Source organism: Protomyctophum parallelum, assembly GCF_964188405.1.
Source record: "Protomyctophum parallelum genome assembly, chromosome: 18".
Lineage (NCBI taxonomy): Eukaryota > Metazoa > Chordata > Actinopteri > Myctophiformes > Myctophidae > Protomyctophum > Protomyctophum parallelum.
The window spans coordinates 19,104,790-19,125,449 of NC_139716.1; the positions used below are offsets into that span (position 1 = coordinate 19,104,790).

General features: G+C 42.5%; 1 protein-coding gene across 1 annotated transcript; it reads left to right on the forward strand.

Annotated features, from left to right (window-relative positions):
* Window positions 1-1,115: 1,115 nt before the first annotated feature.
* Window positions 1,116-11,148, forward strand: LOC310875867 (phospholipid scramblase 2-like). Its single transcript, XM_083789284.1, has 8 exons — window positions 1,116-1,296; window positions 2,027-2,147; window positions 4,885-5,225; window positions 5,353-5,395; window positions 5,774-5,994; window positions 8,573-8,734; window positions 8,948-9,109; window positions 9,365-11,148. Exons 2-8 carry the CDS (start codon window positions 2,135-2,137, stop codon window positions 9,422-9,424), a joined length of 1,002 nt encoding a protein of 333 aa, XP_083645410.1. The 5' UTR covers window positions 1,116-1,296; window positions 2,027-2,134; the 3' UTR covers window positions 9,425-11,148.
* The last annotated feature ends 9,512 nt before the right edge of the window (window positions 11,149-20,660 follow it).

A 20,660-nucleotide genomic window follows, 5' to 3' on the forward strand; every position in this document is an offset into this window, starting at 1 on the left:
ACTGGCCGTCGTCGTTTAAACAGCAGACTTGTGAGATTTATTTCGTTCCAAGGTGTCAAGTAGATTTTCTTCTCGAGCAAGTCTGTCACTGGCCTGGGATCAGGCCATTCTGTCACTGGCCTGATCCCAGGGCAGCTTTCCGGTCAGCCTGGCGCCTATGCTGTGATGATGTGAGCAGAAACTGCAAGTGCTTATTATTTCAAATATATAATTTATACAATTGTTCAGATTTTTATTTCGTATTATTTAAAATATTACCATTTTACCCTCAATATTAATCGGTGCGTATTGAGAAATTGAGAAATGTTCCCATATAATCATGCAAACGCATGCGTGTCTGCTATCTATGAGTTACTTGAATGTCAATGTGGCATTGGAAGGTTAAGAGAATAGAGTAGCTAAGGGCAACCATGGGAAAGGAATAGCTCTGGACGACTAGCACGTCAGTTAAATAACTGTTAAGGGCTTGATTTTATTCACCTCAAATTAACAAATTAAACAAAGCCGTTGATGTAACTTTCTTACAGCTAAGGCTCTGTGGATATTTTACCTATACTAGTTGCTTTGTTGAAAATGAAGCGGAGATCCCACCAGGCACAAGTCCATCTTTCCATTTATTTGCACATCACATAGCAGGATGAACTCACAGCTTTAACAGATTATCTTAAAGTGTCCCTATAGGCTTATTTAGTGACTTCACAGATGGCATCTTGTCACCCTATGCAACTATAGCTATTTGAAGAATAGACTATACTGCATGGCCTAACTGAACCAATGAAAAACATGACTTAATAAGTTAATAGTAAGTTATTACAAATATGAATGTACAGTTATGAGTCATACCCTCCCACCCCCACCCAACAGGTTGATTCTTCAGTCAGGGTGGTGGTCCCCATCCAGGTTGATTCTTAGTCAGGGTGGTGATAATAATAACCCAGGTGGTCTAACTGCCACGATCGGAGCACAGGAACTGTTATTATTTTTTAATCTTCTCAGTTAACGTTAATTAAGGGGTTGGTTCGCGTCGGCGTCGTGGACGCGTATTCATTAATGCGGAAGCCATTATATTGACGTCACGTGATGATGGTTGTGTGGGTGGGGTGGAGTTATGGGGAGGAAAAACACAACAAAAAAATCTTAGTAATCGAGGATCTAGCACTTGAGTGACAAAACCGCTTCAGGCAAAAACAACGTTTTGCATGAACTTATACACACTTCGACAGTGACGAATTCAAAACGGGTTTTCTCCCCCTGATCAATTTAGCAAGATTGAGAGACATTTAAACTACATCAGAGGTAAGCTTTTAAGCCGTCATGTGTCTCTTTTCTACTACACTTTAACAGTTACCATGGTCAAGAAATGCTCGTGTATTCCTTCTGAATCCGTTGAAATGTAATTATTTTATATTTTGGACACGGTTTTAATCCCTCTTCAAGGCTGCATGCGTGCCTAAACTTCCAGAATGCTGTTTGAAAAGATGTTTGCATGTGCAGGAAAGTAGTATCGTGGATTAAAGTGTAAATCCCCCTCGGTTCAGTCAGTCTCTATCCTTTTATTACTCTTCTAGTCTATGGTGTAAGTGGGAAAGGGAAAGGGCTTCCTTAATTCCAAACCACACCCACTTTCCATATCAGACATGAACATTTAAGAATAATGTGCTCACAGTATAGTATGTGATGTGTACAGTACGGTTGTTGTGTATCAGTGTCATACTTGTTTAGCTACATCCTGCTTATAACTTTTTTGACTTGAATAGATTAGTTGGTTGATTATTAACATGTAAACGTTCATGGTTTTATGAGGACCAAAGTGTAGTTTGTTCTTGAGAATTGTATTGCATCGGGCGTGTTCATTGTGTTAACTGCGCAGCTGTAATTACGGCTATAAAGATAAATGACTGGTCTGTTTCATGATTCCTCTTATGGCGCGCTTCTCTGCGTTTCACAGTCTGAGGTGGAAAGATGGGTGTGTGACGCGAGGTTAGCTTTTCACAAGACCCCTCCTTGCTCCTCTCCATTTATCTAGGTTTCCACAGAGAGCTGGTGGAGTGGAGCTGGACCATTGGAGGGAACAAGGGAGGAAGTGCGACCTCTTTTCCATTTGTTTTGCTGAAACGTTCCACCTAACTTCACCATGTCTGCCCCTGGTAAGCAACTTATGCATGGTACAGCTACTAGATTTCATAAATGATTGAAAGAAAAAATGTAGAACTCTTAATTAAGGTACCATTTCCCCTCTATGGATCTAGTAGTATACATTCACATACAGATTAGAATAGCCTATCTTCTTGAAGAGTTAAAAAGTTAACCCTTATTGTGGGCTATTTTAAATTGGACTTGTAAGCATTAAGTTACCATCCCAGAAAATTGTGCCGTTGTGCACTTTATGAGAATACCATGAGAAAAATGGGAGTTTTCTAATATATCACATCATGGATTCTTGACAAAAGGTTTTATGCAATATTTAGATCTTGGTAAATTGGTACCAAGTAACCAATGCCTCATTTATCAGAAGAGCATGTTTTTCCAAAGATTCATAAAAAGCCTTATTTTGTCCTGTACTAAAAGCAAATAGGTTTCAGTTCAAAGTATTTAAGTTTAACCAGATTATATGCAATAATTTAAAAAAGATCATTATGGAATCACATGCACATCCACATTTCAGCCAAGGAAATGCTGAAGAATGACTATTTATCTAATTCTAAACAATGATGAGTTTAACGTTATACTCACATAATTGACACAATTGACAGATTATATTACCCTGTCATAATCTGCTCTCACCGAAAGTTTCCATATCCATTTCTAGCCACAAATGATCGTCATTATATAGTGAATGAATACCTGAATGACCTGTACTGTTCCCTGCCTAGTCCTGCCTTGAAGCCGTTGGAGGACCCCCCTCCCCCCTTTCCTTCCCGAATCCCGATGTAATGAAATATGAATGGAATTCCAGTAAACCTTTGACTGTAAATTTAGATGTACCTTCTGAATGTATCATCTTGTCCATAATTCTCTTCTATTTTGAGTGGGCAATAATCTGTCATTTCCATCTACATTTTTGTTCCTCTGCTTGTCCATGCTCGAGTGCTACTTAACATTTTCCTGTTTTGTTTAGTTCTAGCAGCGTTAGGAATGTGGAGGGGGGAGGAGGTTCCTCCTGGGGTCATGGGGTGTTACTCACACACGTTATTTGTTGGTGGGCGGCAGAAACATGATCGTTTGTGTCATTGAGCTTTGAGCAAATGCAGCACACCTCGCACAAACAAGCTCAGAAATCTGGGACCTGAACTTCTTTAAACATTTGAGCAATATCATAAAGTCAGCTATTGGTCAAATCAAGTCATTCTGCAAAGCACAAAAGAAACGCCACCATGATTTTGTCACCAATCAACCTAGATCACAGAAGTCAGTCAACTACCTTCACCTTGTACAAAATACAGCAGCAAAGGTTCTTACAAGAACTAGAAAATATGAACCCGTTTCCTGTGGTGCTCAGAATTGTTTTTAAATCATTGAACGGTCAAGCCCTTGCCCCTTCATATGTTTCTGACATTCTCAGCTGTTGCTTTTGTCCCTAGGCATTTGCTTAAGAGCTCCGCAATCGTGGAATACACTTCCATTAGGGATCAGACAAGCTACTTAAGTGTCCTCTTTTAAATCCTAAAAACTATTGATAAAAGTGCTGCATAAATAACGTTTATTATTTATTATTATTGTTGTTATAAATGTATTTATTACTTGAGAGACACTCTGAGTCCTCATTTGAACATTTAGAAATGTTTTTATTCTGTTAATTGAAATTCCAAACTGTAGCCTAGGCTAACCCGCCTGAGAGTTCTCGTAGTCTTGACGAGGAAGCGCGAGATTGAGATTTTATTGGCTGCATTCTGTCATTACTAAATGGTCAAATGACCTCCAAAGTAGGTTAGCAGATATGTTAGAGACCATTGTGGTTCTGTCCTATCCACATGTGACAAACACATATTTGGTCTGACTCTGTGGAGAGTGAAGATGCACATACATAGTCAAGATACAACAGTGTGTTAATACTGTAGTAGCCTAGTTTTTAGGCTCACTGAAGTGTTGAGTCAGAACATTTGCAGTTACAGGAAGAGTTGAGAAGAGAGGCTACTGTATAAAAAGGAACACAGAACACAGGTCAAGTCAAACCTTAATGCTGTCGTTGACGACGTGACTCATTTGAATTTGCAGTCTGACTACTGACGCAATGACACATGTTGTGAACAGATAAGAATATATAGGCAGTAAAATATCCCCCTCCCTGTAGAATTGTTTATTTTCTCTGCAGTTATGTATTAGATTTCATGTGTTGTTTTCTTACTGTTATGAAAATAATGAATAGCCAATCAATAATAGGAATTGATAGCCATGTGGGGGTGTTGTGTATGTTGTTTCTTTCTATTGTGCCTCACTGTGGTACAATGCATTCTGCACTGTAATGTCCGCTTACTCCGCTAGCCAGTTCAGACATAGTATGAATAACAAGTAGTTTCAGAGGTGCTTTCAGGCAATTGATGTTTCAGATGTTTCCTTGCACATAAGCACACACACACACACACACACACACACACACATGAACGCACGCAAACACACAAACCTTAACCATCAACAATTAAACATCCTCTTGACCAGCAAAATACTCGTAAAAGTAATTTACAAAATGTTTATATACAATACATACAATATCTATATATTGCATATATTTTGTAATAATAACTTATGTAATATAAAATCATGTATATTGAACAGTGGTCAAGTTATGACACAATGTCCATCAACAGGTATGTGGACAATGTTTGTTTTTGTGGCTTTCACCTTTTGTGGACAATGTTTTGAAGTCATTTCTTGTCTTCACTTCAGTCTACCCAGGCTCTCCTAACCAGGCTCCCTACCCGAATATGCCCCAGCCTGGAAGCTACTCCATGCCCCCTTATCCTCAGGGAGGGTATGGCGACCAGCCACCTTATCCTCAGGGCGGGTATGGCGACCCCAACCAGCCACCTCCTCCGGTAGGCTTCAATGTTGGCTTTCAGTCGCAGCCAGGCCAACCTGTGATGTATCAGCCAGGCCCTGTAGGTCAGGGGCCCGAATACGGAGGCCCCCCAGGTGGCATCTCCCCTGCCCCGGCTTCTTCACCGTCTGCACCAGCTGCAGCGGCAGTCGCTGTTGGCGTACCGCCAGGGCTGGAGTACCTCACACAGGTAGGCTGGAAGTACAGGGTATTGTATTTAGATTGAATTGGATGATGTGATGTGGTTAGTTTGTTTACCAGTTTTGTTTCTCTCTCGCCACCTGACCCTCACATGACGGCTTTCTCTCGTGTTCTAGATTGACCAGATACTGATCCACCAAAAAGTGGAGCTTCTAGAAGGTAAATCTTGTTAGCCCATCCTCTAGGGCTTTTTCTTGGTCTCCTACAGCTCTCCTCCATATCAGAATGCATCAGGGTGATGAAGTGACCTTATTATTTATAAATTTCCTTCCTTTTGGTTTCTCCACCATTCCCACTTCTCTGTTCCCATGTCCTTCAATTTAATTTCCTTCCGCTGTCTTCTTTTTCCCTCCCACTTCCTACTCCTACTTAGTATACTCCAACCTAACAAATTCCTGCCCACACCAACATTGCATGTTATTACAGGAGAAAAGGAAAAAAAGCAGGTCTGGTCTTATCGGACCCCAAAATTTGGCATCGATCAGAGCAGTGGTCAGTTAGTCATAGAGAATGTCTTCTTGTCTCCCTCCTCTTCAGCGTTCATCGGCTTTGAGACGAACAATCAGTATGAGATCAAGAACAGCTTGGGCCAGAAGATCTACAAGGCCAAGGAGAAGAACGACTGCTGCACCAGGAACTGCTGCGGATCGCTGCGGAGCTTTGACATGAAGATCAAAGATAACATGGACAGAGAGGTCATCCGCATCATACGACCCTTCCGCTGCGTCTCCTGCTGGTGCCCCTGCTGCCTGCAAGAGGTGGGTGTGGGCTGTGATTAATTTAGGGCATAAAAGGTGAAATAACTAGGCTGATGCCCATTGGAAACGATTCTCGTTGGGCCTTGGGGAACACATGTCCCTCCAGTTATGCAGTACCCGTTGTTGAGTACTTAGTTCAGTACCCATTATTGGGTGCATGTGTTTGGTCTGACGTACTAACAGTCCTACAGTCATGAGTCACATGACATCCTACCCAAGGGCCAAAACCCAACCCTAAACCTAACCTCACAGGAAGCCACGGATTAGTTTTAACATGCCGCGGGTTAGTTGTAACCTGCCACGTGTGTCAGGAGCCATGGGTTCGTTTTTACCTGTCACAGGTTAGTTTTAACCATGTTGGAGCCACGGGTGAGTTTAACCCGCAGCACGGGTTAGTTTTATCCGGCAGCGAATGTCAGGAGTGACGGTGTTGTCGAATGCCTGTCGGACTGTTAGTATGTCTAACCAACGTATGCATCCCCCATTATCATGGTACTTGGAGGCCAGCCTATGACATCAGTATGATTTGATTTGATTTGATTTGATTAAGGATAGTCTTCCTGGGGTCCACATAAAAAAACATACAAATATTCTTTTTAAATTAAATGTCAGTACTGAAACACAGGACATGCTATCATACCAGCAGTCATTCTTATCTCATTTACTAGTATCTAGGTTATCTAGGCCTTACTGTCAGGAAGAGAGCGGAGTAACCGCTCCACCTCACTGACTACTGACTTCAACCTGATGAAATTCAAATTCACAACCTTTGCCTTTCATTATAATATTCTTAATACATACATTTTATTTAATGTTGAAATATTCATAGCCTACTTTATTTTAGATACTTTAATCCCACATAATAGTCATAAAAATTATTTGCAATATCTGCAATATCTTTAGTGAGAACAAATCTGCACAGACAGACATAAGGAGATCTCCAAATTCTGTATGGGCATAAAACGGACCCAGGGATCCTTGTATTTTAGTTTCTGGCCAGCCGCCGGTCCGACCAAATTCCCAAATGGAACAACACACCCCTGGGTCCTCGTTCAATTACTTGATTTGTTTGATTAGCTGTCTTTTGATCAATTAATTGTTTCACCTCTGTGTGAGAGAGAAAGGTAAGAAATTGAGTGAGTAAAGAGAGTTATAGATCAATTGAGCATGTCTAGAGTAATCATTAATCAGCGCCACACTACCATGACTATTCATTACTGTTATGCCTGGACAAACACTTTGTAGATATCGGAGTCCAAATATTGGACTTGATTGTTGTGGTACTGAGGTGAGGTTCAAAGATAACGTTGCAGTAGTTCAGCTATGAATATAAATATAATGACCCTGTTAATAGTTGCTAACCCTGCTGACTAAAGTATTATTTGTTAATGGCATCCCTCTGTAACACGTCACTTTGTGAGCATGTAGCTATTTTGGAAAAGAGTTTGAGCATTTTAAAACATTTTTGCCTAGAACGACATGGCCAAAATAGAGACGATAGGGTTAGTGTTTGAACAATTTCATGACCTCGTCAGTGACCTCGTCAGGCAGGACGCAGGGTTTTGTTGAGACTATGGTGCTGTCCAGACGAGGACGTATTCTGCGTTACTCGGGCAAGTATTTAGCCGATCTGCCCGTTTTGTCGGAGACAGCGTTTTGGGGGACTTAACCGGCTAATTTTGAAACCACCTTCCAGAGTGGGAAAGTTTGGAGACGCGACTTTGTCGTCTCCATGTGTACAGAGAATGCCGCCTATTTGCTGAAACTGTGACGCAATAGTCCCCTCGCCCCCTACAAACTAAGTTTTATGTCGTTTACAATCTTGCGCGGCTAACAGCCCGAGCCGTTGTGGGAAGGGCCTATGAATGGCTCTTTATCAATCCACTGAACTGGCCGGACCGGCCCTTTATCTGTCTGGTTGTCTCTATTAAATTACTCCGCTGGCAGACCGCAACACAGGACATTCCCAAGCTTTTCCCCTGACTACTTGAATGTATTTCATGGTTGTTTACCAGCTAAAAACAGGAGTCATGTGAAGCATGTTACCTATAAATGGTAAATGGTGCATTTATATAGCGCCTTTATCCAAGGCGCTTTACAGAGATTGTGCATTACATTCACCCATTCACACACACATTCATACACCGATGGCAGCGGAAACCATGCAAGGCACCAACTAGCACATCGGGAGCAATTAGGGGTTCAGTGTCTTGCTCAAGGACATTTCGACAGTAACTCTGGGGGAGCCCGGGTTTGAACTGGCAACCTTACGGTTACTATCCAGGCACTCTACCCCTGAGCCACCGCCGCCCCTGACCTATGTGATGGCAGCTGTTCCTAGGAAACCAGTTGGTTCATTGGTTCACTTGTCACTTATCCAAGCTGCTTCATGTGACACAGTGTGTAAATTCATATTGTCTATATTTCTAGACACCTTGTCACGGACGGTGGGTAGTTTTTCTGTTCTGGGATGACTCTCTAATTTAGCTTTTATACACACGGCTACAGTGGGAAATGGGCAACGTGTATCCATGCTAAATTGCGTGCGTGTGTGTGTGTGTGTGTGTGTGGATTGTAGATGGAGGTGCAAGCACCGCCGGGCACCACCATAGGCTATGTGAAACAGGACTGGCACCCCTTTGTGCCGAACTTCTCCATCCAGGATGCCAACAAGAACACAGTGATGAAGCTAGAAGGACCATGCTTCGCCTGCAACTGCTGTGGGGATGTCAATTTTGAGGTGAGGACTATGGTATTGGTTGGTATGACCTCCTTTTCGTACGATGCATTGTCTTTTGCTGACTTGCTCAGTCTGAATAGATGACAACACTATAACACTAACACAAAAAGAGCTTTTGTCTGTCTCTTCATACTTGCATAACACTGCAGTGCTACGATAGTGGGTGACAGCGACTTTGTTGTGGAAAAAATTGTCTTTGTGCTTCCTCTGCAGCTCAAGTCGAAAGATGGTGGCAAGCCCATTGGTCGCATTAGCAAGCAGTGGAGCGGCCTTCTGAAAGAGGTCTTCACAGACACTGACAACTTTGGCATCCAGTTCCCTCTGGACATGGACGTCAAAATGAAGGCCGTGCTCATGGGAGCCTGCTTCCTCATTGTAAGTCTGTGTGTTGTTGTTGTTAGCCTCATTGATTGAAAATGTTCCTGGATTGAAAGGTATAACAACGCATAGCTTTGAAGTCCTAAAAGAATATATTTTTTGTGATATTTGTAACATTGGGGTCTTGCTGTTTTGGCCTGTTTATCCAAGAACTATCTGTGGAATGATGCAGAAGAGTGATGCCTTCTGATGCAGAAGAGTGATGCCTTCTGATGCCTGTTGTTCTATCTCGTCCTCTCTTTCACCCTACAGGACTTCATGTTTTTCGAAAAGGTTGGGGAAGGAAACCAGCGCAGCACCGTCTTTTCGTAATGAAGCAGGAGAAAGCAGAAGACGGGGAGCGGGACGCCAAGCGTTATTCCCCCATCTTGCTACATTACTCCTCCCTTGCACTCTGTGTCTCCGTTCCGTCCAATGATCCGTCCTTCTTCCTTATTCTAATGTCTGTCGGATTCAGCCAAACTGCCAATCCCATTGTACTGGGAGATACTCACTACGTCTTCCTCAGACATCTTTCTAAAGTCTGTTGGATCCAGCCAAAGTGTCGGATCCAGTCAAAGTGCCCATCCCATTGTCCTTGGAGATGAACATAAACCCCATCTTAGAGGATGGGCGTCAGTTTCACTCCTCTTTGGATGGTTTCTGAGTGGATGTTTTTTGTTAATCGCCATTGAACGATACCAGTATATCTCATAGATCATAACCACATCGTTTTGGTATTCTACTTTTTTTTGCCAATGTCTCAAATCTGCATTACTCTCATTCCTTTTATTCTTTCTGTTGATGTTCTTTGTCAGTTATAGGAAAGTACCGGTATCTGAAAGAGATTGCGTGCAATATGATGGTAGATATAGAAGATGTATTAATGGCATTGTTGTACGAAATGGCCGTGTGGTCTACATAGGATAATCATATACTTAGCCATAGTGATATATACAGACTAGTAAAGGGAGTAGAAGAAATTCTTTATGTTCAAGAAAGGAAACAGAATTTATGTTGAAAATGTTGTCACAGTGCTCTTTGTCTACCTCTTTTATGTCCATCTTTGCCTAAAAGTACTGTAGTGTTATTGTTATACACTACAGTATATTGTTTGTGGCCTTCAGTCTAGCTTGTGTTTGTGTTTATATCGTGTGGCCTTTCACGGTTGGTCTTCTGGGTGGAAACTGACCTAGCAAAAGAAGATAGTCCCCTCCCACCTCCTGGGCGTGGTGTACTGTAAACACCACCATATTGAGTCCATGCCAATGCAATAAGAGAGAGGAAAGAAGACAGAGAAGTAGGACTAAGGTCGAGAGCACGAGAGAAAATCAAGCAGAGGGAAGTTGAGTGTTTCTAGACATTTATGTGACTTCTTGCTAAATGGAAACCCCCATTGGAGAAGGCCTTTTTTGTAGCAGTCCTGTTGCATTAGGGCCAGTGGAAAGAGACTAGTGAGAGCCCTTTATTTTAAATTCAAATAGAGTTGTTAACCACATCTAGGCTAGGTTGCTGCTCTGACAGACATAGTGGAGGGAATACGGTAATGAGTAATCTATGCATATGTTGCACTTGAATAGTCTGCCTGATTTCAACTTCACCACGAATGGTTCATGTGAGGTTAAATGGGTGTGTCTCCTGTGAAGCTGTCTCCTGTAAGTGGTTTCAGACCCTCACTCTGCTCTTTGCTTTGTTAAGGCTCTTCTATACTTTTGCTTATCTGTTGATATGCTGGCAGGGAAGGATAACTTTGTGCCGTCTGCTATCTGCATTAGTGTGATTTTTTTAATATTTAGCCTGTGCCCTGTGTATGGCGTGACCACTATTAAAGAAATGGGAAGTAGCCAAATTATTTGTACGTTATAGTAATGGCATTGATTTGGTGTGAATCAAAACACATCTTTGCAATGTAAGGTGCTGCACCTGCAATTGGCATGAGCCAGTAAGTCACATTTCCTTAAAATGTGTTTTGTATTGCGTATCGTGTAATTCCAAATGACATTTTTACAAAACGAATAAAAGTCCTACTTCAAAATAAATTGTAACTCATAATATGTATGATAGACCAATAGACCATGCCTGTTGAGGGAAGAGATAAGGGATGGATCAGGCTTTAGAAAGCCCTGCTACATGATGAAAGACATCTGTTTGCAATTGGAAAAGTTGAGCCTAGCCTTAGAGGGATATCCACTCTAATTCTCCACCCTCAAGTACGGAGTCTCATTCCAGAAAAGGTCAGCAGCGCTTGTCTTTACCTCACCCTAAAATCTAAAGTTAGCCCTTCCTGGCAGTTGTGTCTGCACTCTGCATGGAAGGTCATTAGGTCTTGTTAGAGCAGTGGTTCTCAACCAGTGGTCCAGACTCCGGGGACCACCAGTGGTCCTTGAGAGGGTTCCAGGTGGTCCCCAGCTAAATGATGGAGAGTTGGTAACCAAATGGACCCTTATTAGATCTTTAACTCTCGGATGTAAAATGAAACCAAATGGGTCCATTTGGTTTCATGTACACTCAAGAGTTAAATTGTTGTTAAACATCTGCATTACTTAATTTACAAGAAGTCTACACAACTAGAGAATGTAGAATAATTTTTATTTTGATGCCTGGTAAGTTGATCAAAATAACAATGGAATGTTGCATGAACCCCCCCACGACTATTTTCTGTCTGGTGGGTGGGCCTATGATGGACTGCTGGTCCATGATGTCTGTTAGGAAACCACTGTTAGAGGAACCACTTTTAGGAAACCACTGTTAGAGGAACCAAATGTGGCACACAAAAAGCCCTCAACACAAAAAATTACTTAACCACGCCCTCTCCTGGTGATCATGTGGGAAAAGTTGATGAAGAGGCACTTACATTCAGTTCATAATGACCACTGTCTGTATGATTCATACAGGGATCATTGTGATGTACTCAATTCCCGGGTGCTGAAGACCTTTAACCTTTTTTATCAGCAAACCCTCCAACACTTTCAGGGGAAAACCCAGGTTTTCACAGTAACAGCAACAGCTTGCAAGAGTCTGACATGCAGTGCACAGCCTGGATGCTGTCGGAAGTGTTACAAAACTCTAGCTCAAGTCCCCAGATTACTATGAAAACCTGCCAAACCCATCTGTCGTGCCGTCAGTCACGCCTCCATATATGACTGTCAGTCCATCACGCCTTGTGACATCACACCACCTGGAGATCTAAGGGTGGCAGTGGGGGCAGTGTCTTGAGTGTACAGGGTTTGATGAGGTCTGGCCATATATGGAGCATGTCTTGAGTGTACAGGGTTTGATGAGGGCCTACCTGGGCGCTCATCAAAGCCCTCATCAAGCCCTCATGTAACCATTCATTTTCAGGCCTGTTGAGAACTCTCACCAGCTGTCGGGCGCGGCTGAACTAATAACTTTGGGTGGGCCCGTCTAGAGTTTGAATGGACAGGTATCAGTCAAAAGGGAAACATCGAAGAGGAAGGTGGCGTAGGATCAACCTCTCTGATCTCCTCAAGCCACACGCCCCATCCCGCTCCCTCAGGTCCAGCGACGCCGGCCTCCTTGAGGTCCCTAAAAGGATCAAACGAAAAACCTGGGGCGACAGGGCCTTCTCCGTGGCCGCCCCTACCCTCTGGAACGCTCTCCCCAAACACATCCGAGATGCCCCCTCCCTCACTTCCTACCTTCAAATCTTCACTGAAAACCCACCTGTTCACAATCACATTCCCAAGCTTTAAAAAAAACTTGTTATATGCACTGTTTTATTATTGGTTTCTTTTAGTTGTTTTTTTCTAATAAAGTTGTCCTTTGTTCTTGTTCCCCCCCCTGGCCCCAACACATGTAAAGCGTCTTTGAGTGTCATGAAAAGCGCTATATAAATCCCAGATATTATTAGTGTGGTTGCCCGAATGGGCAACCAGACTCTTGTAACTGTGACACTTTATTATTTCACTGGAGTAGTCTTTATTTTGACGCTTTATACCTCCCACACTGTACGCTGTACGCACTTGAGCCATATGTCAAATTGACCGGAAAAATCGGGAATCGTGTGCTTGTATTTTGTTAAGAGAAATGTTGTATAGTTTAATTGATATGAATTTATTAGTGAATTAAATTTCCCCATTGACATGAATGGGAAAAGGCAAAAATTCACATTCAAGTATTTGTTCCTCGGAGACTGTAATCACTATAGTTACAAAACTTTTAGGGATAATTCCACATTATCCCTAAAATTATTTAACCTTAAATTTTTATCGGTCGGCCTCATGGTGGCGCTATAACAGCCCACTTTACCTTTTGGCTTATAACTCTTGAACCATAGGTCGTAAAATAAAAAATATTTTTTCCCTGGATTCCTTGGGTCATGACGCATCTCCCCATATAGGCCACGCCCATTTCCGCCATGATAGATTTTCCGCCATTTTGAATTTTGTCCAAAACACACTTTTTGCTTTTCCTCCTACAGATTTTGTCCAAATCTCACAGAAATCGGCACACGTGATCTCTGGACCCATCCAATTAAAACTGAACTGCAGAATTTTGAAAGTGCGTATCGTTCGGCCGTAATCGTCTTCCGAAGTTAGTAGGAGGGGCCTATATCACAAAAAATGCCATAAATCACGAACGGAATGTCCAATCCATCCCACATTTCAATCACATGTCAAAGCAATTCCATTTTCATCCATAGGGGGCGCCGCAAATGCGAGAAATGTAACCGTTTGTCGCAAAAACATGAATTTCGGGGGTTAAATCCCCTCCGAATTACTTACGCATGATCTAAGGCGTGACTTGAAATTGTAATTGGCTGGCAATACTAGTGGGAGGGGCATATGTAAGCCACTGCGGCAACCACACTCTGCAATTTTTTTAAATTTGTGATGCCTTTGACAGATGTTTGTAGAAGTCATTCAATTATTGTTACATCATTTTGTAATTAACCTCTTAAGTCCTACATAATATATACACTTAGTCGCACAACAATGTTCAATTGTAAAAATGGCTGATCTACAAACTCACAACACAGCATTGTGAGGCTGTTTTTGAACATTTGTAAAGGATAATTTCACATGTTTCAAGTGATTAAAGGATGGATGGCTTTGCTGGCATTTAATGTGAATCACCACCAGCCCAGGTGAAATGTATGCATAGTTCTTGTGAGGCTGGAATCTATTTTACAGTATGGCTCTAGATGCGGAACATAGAAATGTTATGTCAGATTTTCACATTCAGAACCGTGTTAATCAGACCAGTGTGTGTCCATGTGGAAACCTCGTATGAATCTGATCTCAGGTCAGAATGGGTTAATCAGACCAGTGTGTGTCCATGTGGAAACCTCGTATGAATCTGATCTCAGGTCAGAATGGGTTAAATACTACTGAAGTTTCACTTGTAAGTTTGGGTAAGAAACTGTTTTTTTTTTTGCAGAGACTTTTTGTCTAATCACGTGGTCTGGTTCTTTATTTTCTTTACTTTATACGATAAAGCGTCCAGTACAGGAGTTATGTACAATTTGTCAATTTGCAGGTATTTAGAACAAAATTATAGACTCAAAATCTATACATGCTGCAAGTGCTCCGTCTTCCAATAAATAAGGTTTATCAAGTAGAAATACATGTTTGGTTATGGTGACATACATTTTGTGCGTTGTACATTTACATGACATTGGCAGTTATAAATAAAATTGATATAAATTGATATAAATGTTTTGAGTACTGAGTTATTTCACCGAGCTGGTCAGTTCAGGTGAAGAAGTTTAAATGGTTTAATGTTTGAAATGATGTTAATTAATTTATTATTAGCCAAATTTGTTTGATACATATCAAGTAGTGTCTAATGGGGGTCTAATGGGGGCTCAACAAATGTGGATTTGGGAACAACTGCAGACTGCAGTACAGTATTACGTTATTAACAGATCCCTGATTGATCTAAAACGAATCCACAAATCACCAACAACACAGCAATAAGGCATTAAAACGTTTCCTTTGGAAAGTCAGAAAGTGACGTGCAAAATAAAAAATAAAATCTGCCAATTTATACACACTATGTTACACGTATACCGACGGTAGGATACCGTGTCTTTTAGGGGCGTTTCTGTGGTCAAGATAGGGCTTTTTTTTGGTACTGTAGCCTACCTGTCAGTTCTGCTGCTGGAGTCGGGTCTTCATGTAGGCTATAGTTAGCCTATGTGGTCTTCAATGTATAGCCTATGTGGCGTGAACACTAAATCCAGGCTAAAATCGCGAGATAGTCAGCAAGTCATTAATTACAGAAGTATTTCACACACCTTTGATTCGCTGTAATAAAGGAACTAAAAGGTGATCATGAAGCAGAGGGAAACACAAAAGTCAGTTGGCAGCGCCACAGCCCAGCGACACCCACGTTGTGGCCAGAAATGTCACTCCGTTTGTAAGCTAAAGGATCCCACATAATGTAGGTTTGTAATAATGTTGTTTTTTGATGAATTGAACAATGTGGACTTTTGATGAATTGAACAATGTGGACCCTCTAAAACAAGTGTAATGCTTAATTGGGTCGTCCACTCACAGTTAACAGTCTTTGTAGGCCTATTGAGTTTGTGCTTGAAATGTACTGTAATTCTACAAACTATTAATAAAATATTTAAATCAATCAATCAAACCAGAGCTAGACTACACCATGATATATTATTAGGAGTACAATAACTTTGCATTGTGAATAAAAAGGTATAGCCACAGTGGGGTTGCAGTGTAATGTAATGCTGAAGGTTTAATCACAGGGCTGTCTGCTTTATGTACTATGATTAAACGTGCATTCTGGTATTGTGAATCAATGATTGAGAAAAACATCAGAGGGGTTTGAACCCGTGAAGTTATATAAAGTTTAATTCAAAGTCGGGTGTCTAAACCGCTAGACCACTGAGGACGCTGCCAGGAAGGGGACTCATGTCTGTATTGACTATTTATAAGCCGTGACGTAACCCGCTTTCGGGTCTTACTCAAGAAAGCTCCACGTCCTCGCGGGCGTGGCCTCACGTCATACCCGGAAGGAAGTGCCGCCCCCCCTCAAATCAAGAAAGCTCCACGTCCTCGCGGGCGTGGCCTCACGTCATACCCGGAAGGAAGTGCCGCCCCCCCTCAAATACGGAAGAGACGCGTGGAGGGGGTTTTGCTCAGTGTTGTTTTGCCACGTCACCATGTCGGTCGTCGTCGTGTCCGCAGCAAGCAGGTACGTTCAATGTTATTTAATACTTAACGTTGTTGTTGTTCAAACATCTGTGATCACTTTATATGTTAACTTGTTGTGATGTTTATATATTATGTTCGTGCCACTCTGTAAAACCGTGTTCCAGTAGCCGAACGGTTACTCTCGGCGCCTAGTAGACAACAGGGCCCGGGTTCGAGTCCCCATCGAGGACTGAGAGTTAGCTTCATTCTTACCAAACTAGCACAATTGTTTTAGCTTTTCTCGTCGAGGTCCATTATTCATTCAGTATTTGAGCCTAAAAATGGTGGTCCCGTGGCTCAGATACGGAATGAATAAAGGACCTCGACTTGATGCAAACAAACAGTGTTGTGTTTGTTAAGAAGAAAATAAACTCGGTCATCGACTGGGAAGTGAACCCGGGCCCGGATGTTCACATACCATCGGCTTTAGCCCTCCAAGCAGAACCCAAATGCTACTGAAGTTTCTGACATTTGTTCGACCCAGTGCATTGGGTCCTGTTCCACGTCGTCCATGCCACCTGATTAAAACATTTACTGGCTCATGTTTACATGTTAAAACGCCTCCCCGCGCTGTTTGACGATATTCTTCAGTATGAGGCTTTCTGAATATGTAAAGTATAAGTACACATACATACCTTTGCGAATATCTCCTGTGGCGCGGAAGCCGTTAAGTATTTTTAATATATGTTTGCCCGATTTGGAAGCTTGGATTCTTCTTTTCCTTCCTTGTTTATTGACACCTCATTGTACCGCCTATCTGGCTAGCTAGTGGCGCTATAGCTATGACACAGCAGATCAGAGGCAGGGACGTAGCCTCACAAGCCAACCGCACACCGGGAGGCGGTACAATAAACGGTAAACAAACAAGAAGAAATAAAGCGACCAAATCGGTCAAACAAAGATTAAAAATACTTAACGGCTTCCGCGCCACAGGAGATATTCGCAGCTGGATGTATAGCTACTTAAAGTTACCGAATTCAGAATAACTCAAGGAAAATAATGGCGTCACATGCCGCGGGTCCTATTTTAGAGAGAATCTCCATTTCCGCAAATAGGAATTTCCATACGAAAGTACAGTAGCGAGCAGGGACCCAACGTAAAACTCAACAAAATATCAAAAAAGTTTTACGTAGGGTCCCGAAAGGGGCTACATCGGCTTAACCATTCGGCTACTGGATCATGGTTTTATAAAGTAGTAGTAGTAACATATATGAACACAACACAGTAGGAACAAAGCATTCTGGGATGCACGCTAGTTCGTTAGCTAGCTAGCGTGCTGCCGTCGTGAACGTGCACAATGATAGTCAACGGACCAGCGCGTTCATGTGTTTGGGGCCATGCTGCAATACCTTCATTCGGCCACTATGTCCATTTCGCCTCAGGGTTTCCTCTGGGTGCCTTCTCTATTCATAATATACTCTATGCTCACAATGGTGGTCCGTGGCTGAATAAATAATCGACTAGAGGTGAACAGAGTAGTGTTTAGATGGTTCTGTTATGACTGCATGCTGTAGTGTTTAGATGGTTCTGTTATGACTGAATGTTGTAGTATTTAGATGGTTCTGTTATGACTTCCCCTCTGCATGTTGTAGTGTTTAGATGGTTCTGTTATGACTTCTCCTCTGCATGCTGTAGTGTTTAGATGGTTCTGTTATGACTGCATGTCGTAGTATTACTATTTAGATGGTTCTGTTATGACTTCCCCTCTGCATGTTGTAGTATTTAGATGGTTCTGTTATGACTTCTCCTCTGCATGCTGTAGTATTTAGATGGTTCTGTTATGACTTCTCCTCTGCATGCTGTAGTATTTAGATGGTTCTGTTATGACTGCATGCTGTAGTGTTTAGATGGTTCTGTTATGACTGAATGTTGTAGTATTTAGATGGTTCTGTTATGACTTCCCCTCTGCATGTTGTAGTGTTTAGATGGTTCTGTTATGACTTCTCCTCTGCATGCTGTAGTGTTTAGATGGTTCTGTTATGACTGCATGTCGTAGTATTTAGATGGTTCTGTTATGACTTCCCCTCTGCATGTTGTAGTGTTTAGATGGTTCTGTTATGACTTCTCCTCTGCATGCTGTAGTATTTAGATGGTTCTGTTATGACTTCTCCTCTGCATGCTGTAGTATTTAGATGGTTCTGTTATGACTTCCCCTCTGCATGCTGTAGTGTTTAGATGGTTCTGTTATGACTTCTCCTCTGCATGCTGTAGTGTATTTAGATGGTTCTGTTATGACTTCTCTGCATGTTGTAGTATTTAGATGGTTCTGTTATGACTTCTCCTCTGCATGCTGTAGTGTTTAGATGGTTCTGTTATGACTTCTCCTCTGCATGCTGTAGTGTTTAGATGGTTCTGCTATGACTTCTCCTCTGCATGTTGTAGTGTTTAGATGGTTCTGTTATGACTTCTCCTCTGCATGCTGTAGTGTTTAGATGGTTCTGTTATGACTTCTCCTCTGCATGCTGTAGTGTTTAGATGGTTCTGTTATGACTTCTCCTCTGCATGTTGTAGTGTTTAGATGGTTCTGTTATGACTTCTCCTCTGCATGTTGTAGTGTTTAGATGGTTCTGTTATGACTTCTCCTCTGCATGCTGTAGTGTTTAGATGGTTCTGTTATGACTTCTCCTCTGCATGTTGTAGTGTTTAGAATGGGGGTGGGCAACTTTGACGATAGAGACTATATTTCCACAGTGCACTATATTTCCACTCTCACTCCAGAGGGCCACGTTGCATATTACTGTTGTAGCAAAAATAGCCGATGTACAAGCTCAAAACGCGTCGCAGTGCAACGCGTTTGGGGCTTATTGATCAGCTATTTTTTCCCCAAGACGGTGGATTGTGGCCCATGCCTTCCTGCTGTTATTTGTCATGTTGGTGTTCTCTATATCTTTTCGTCCTGGGCATGACGTTAAACTGTTCCGTTCGAGAGGACCGGCGACCCTCGAATGTAAACAGCCACGAAAGGAAACTATGTGTGTGTGAGGTGTTCTCTATCATTTCATTCCAGTACTACTACTTTGGGTAGTGGCTGGACGTTTGTGTAGATATTGAAAAGGAGGGGGCGAGCAGGCTACCTTGTGGTAGGCCGTTCTTTTGGGCTTTCCATTTACTCCTCTGGTCATTTAACTGGACATAGAAGCGCCTGTTGTTGAGGAGGCTTTTCCTGACCATTGTGCGGTGTTGGACAGTGTCGTAGGCAGCAGAGAGATCTCTGAATGCTGCTCCAGTTATTTGTTTTCCCTCAAACCCATCCTCAATGTGTTGGTTGAGGTTGAGCTCTGTCCAGCACAGGAGCGGCCAGGACGGAAACCACCTTGGTCTTTAGTCAGCTTGGTGTCTATGAGTGGCAAGAGGCGTTGGAGTAGCAGCCTCTCTTCTAGGTGATGCAGAGGAGGGAAATGGGTCGGTAGCTCTTTGTGGATAATGGGTCTTTGCCAGGTTTAAGGATTGCAACCACTTTGGCCTTTTCCCAGACAGAAGGGATGGTTTTCTGTGCTATGCATGTGTTCAGCATCCCCACAAGCCAGGTCTTTGCGTTGGGTCCCAGGTGCTGTAACATTTCTGCCAGTAGGTCATCAATCCCTGCTGCTTTTCCGGGTTTCAACTTTCCCATTGCAGTTTCAAGTTCTTCTAGGTCGAAGGGTTTGGTTTGAGGGCTGGCTGATTGTGCTTGGTCTGATACCACTGCGCAATGGTATTCTCCTGTGGGTCGGTGGCGGTCTTGGTCACAACTGGTGGCCAACAGTTGTTAGAAGAACGTGAAACTGCAATGGGAAAGTTGAAACCCGGAAAAGCAGCAGGGATTGATGGCATACTGGCAGAAATGATACAGCACCTGGGACCTAACGCAAGGACCTGGCTTGTGGGGATGCTGAACACATGCATAGCACAGAAAACCATCCCTTCTGTTTGGAAAAAGGCTGAAGTGGTTGCAATCCCTAAACCTGGCAAAGACCCATTATCCCCGAAGAGCTACCGACCCATTTCCCTCCTGCATCACCTACAAGCTCTATGAGAGGCACTAACATTTCTGAACAGACTATATTTACATCAATATGTCTGGGTCCCCACCTACTCACTCAGGGTTGACGTGTCACACCTGCAGTGATGGGAGGGGTACCAAAATGTGGTGTTTTGATTGGTTGATGGGGGCACTCCCTTAGTATAAAAGTGTATGTTTTGTGTACACATGACCTGATGAAGATCAAATAGATCGAAACGTTGTCAGTATTTCAATACAGAACGTTTTTTTTATACCTGTGAAGTGCGGGCTCCATCCAATACCTACACCAGTTGTGATGCAACAGAGTTTGCTGTGACCGTTGTGAATTATGGGTGGTGTGGTTTTTGCCAAGACGGTGGATTGTGGCTCATGCCTTCCTGCTGTTATT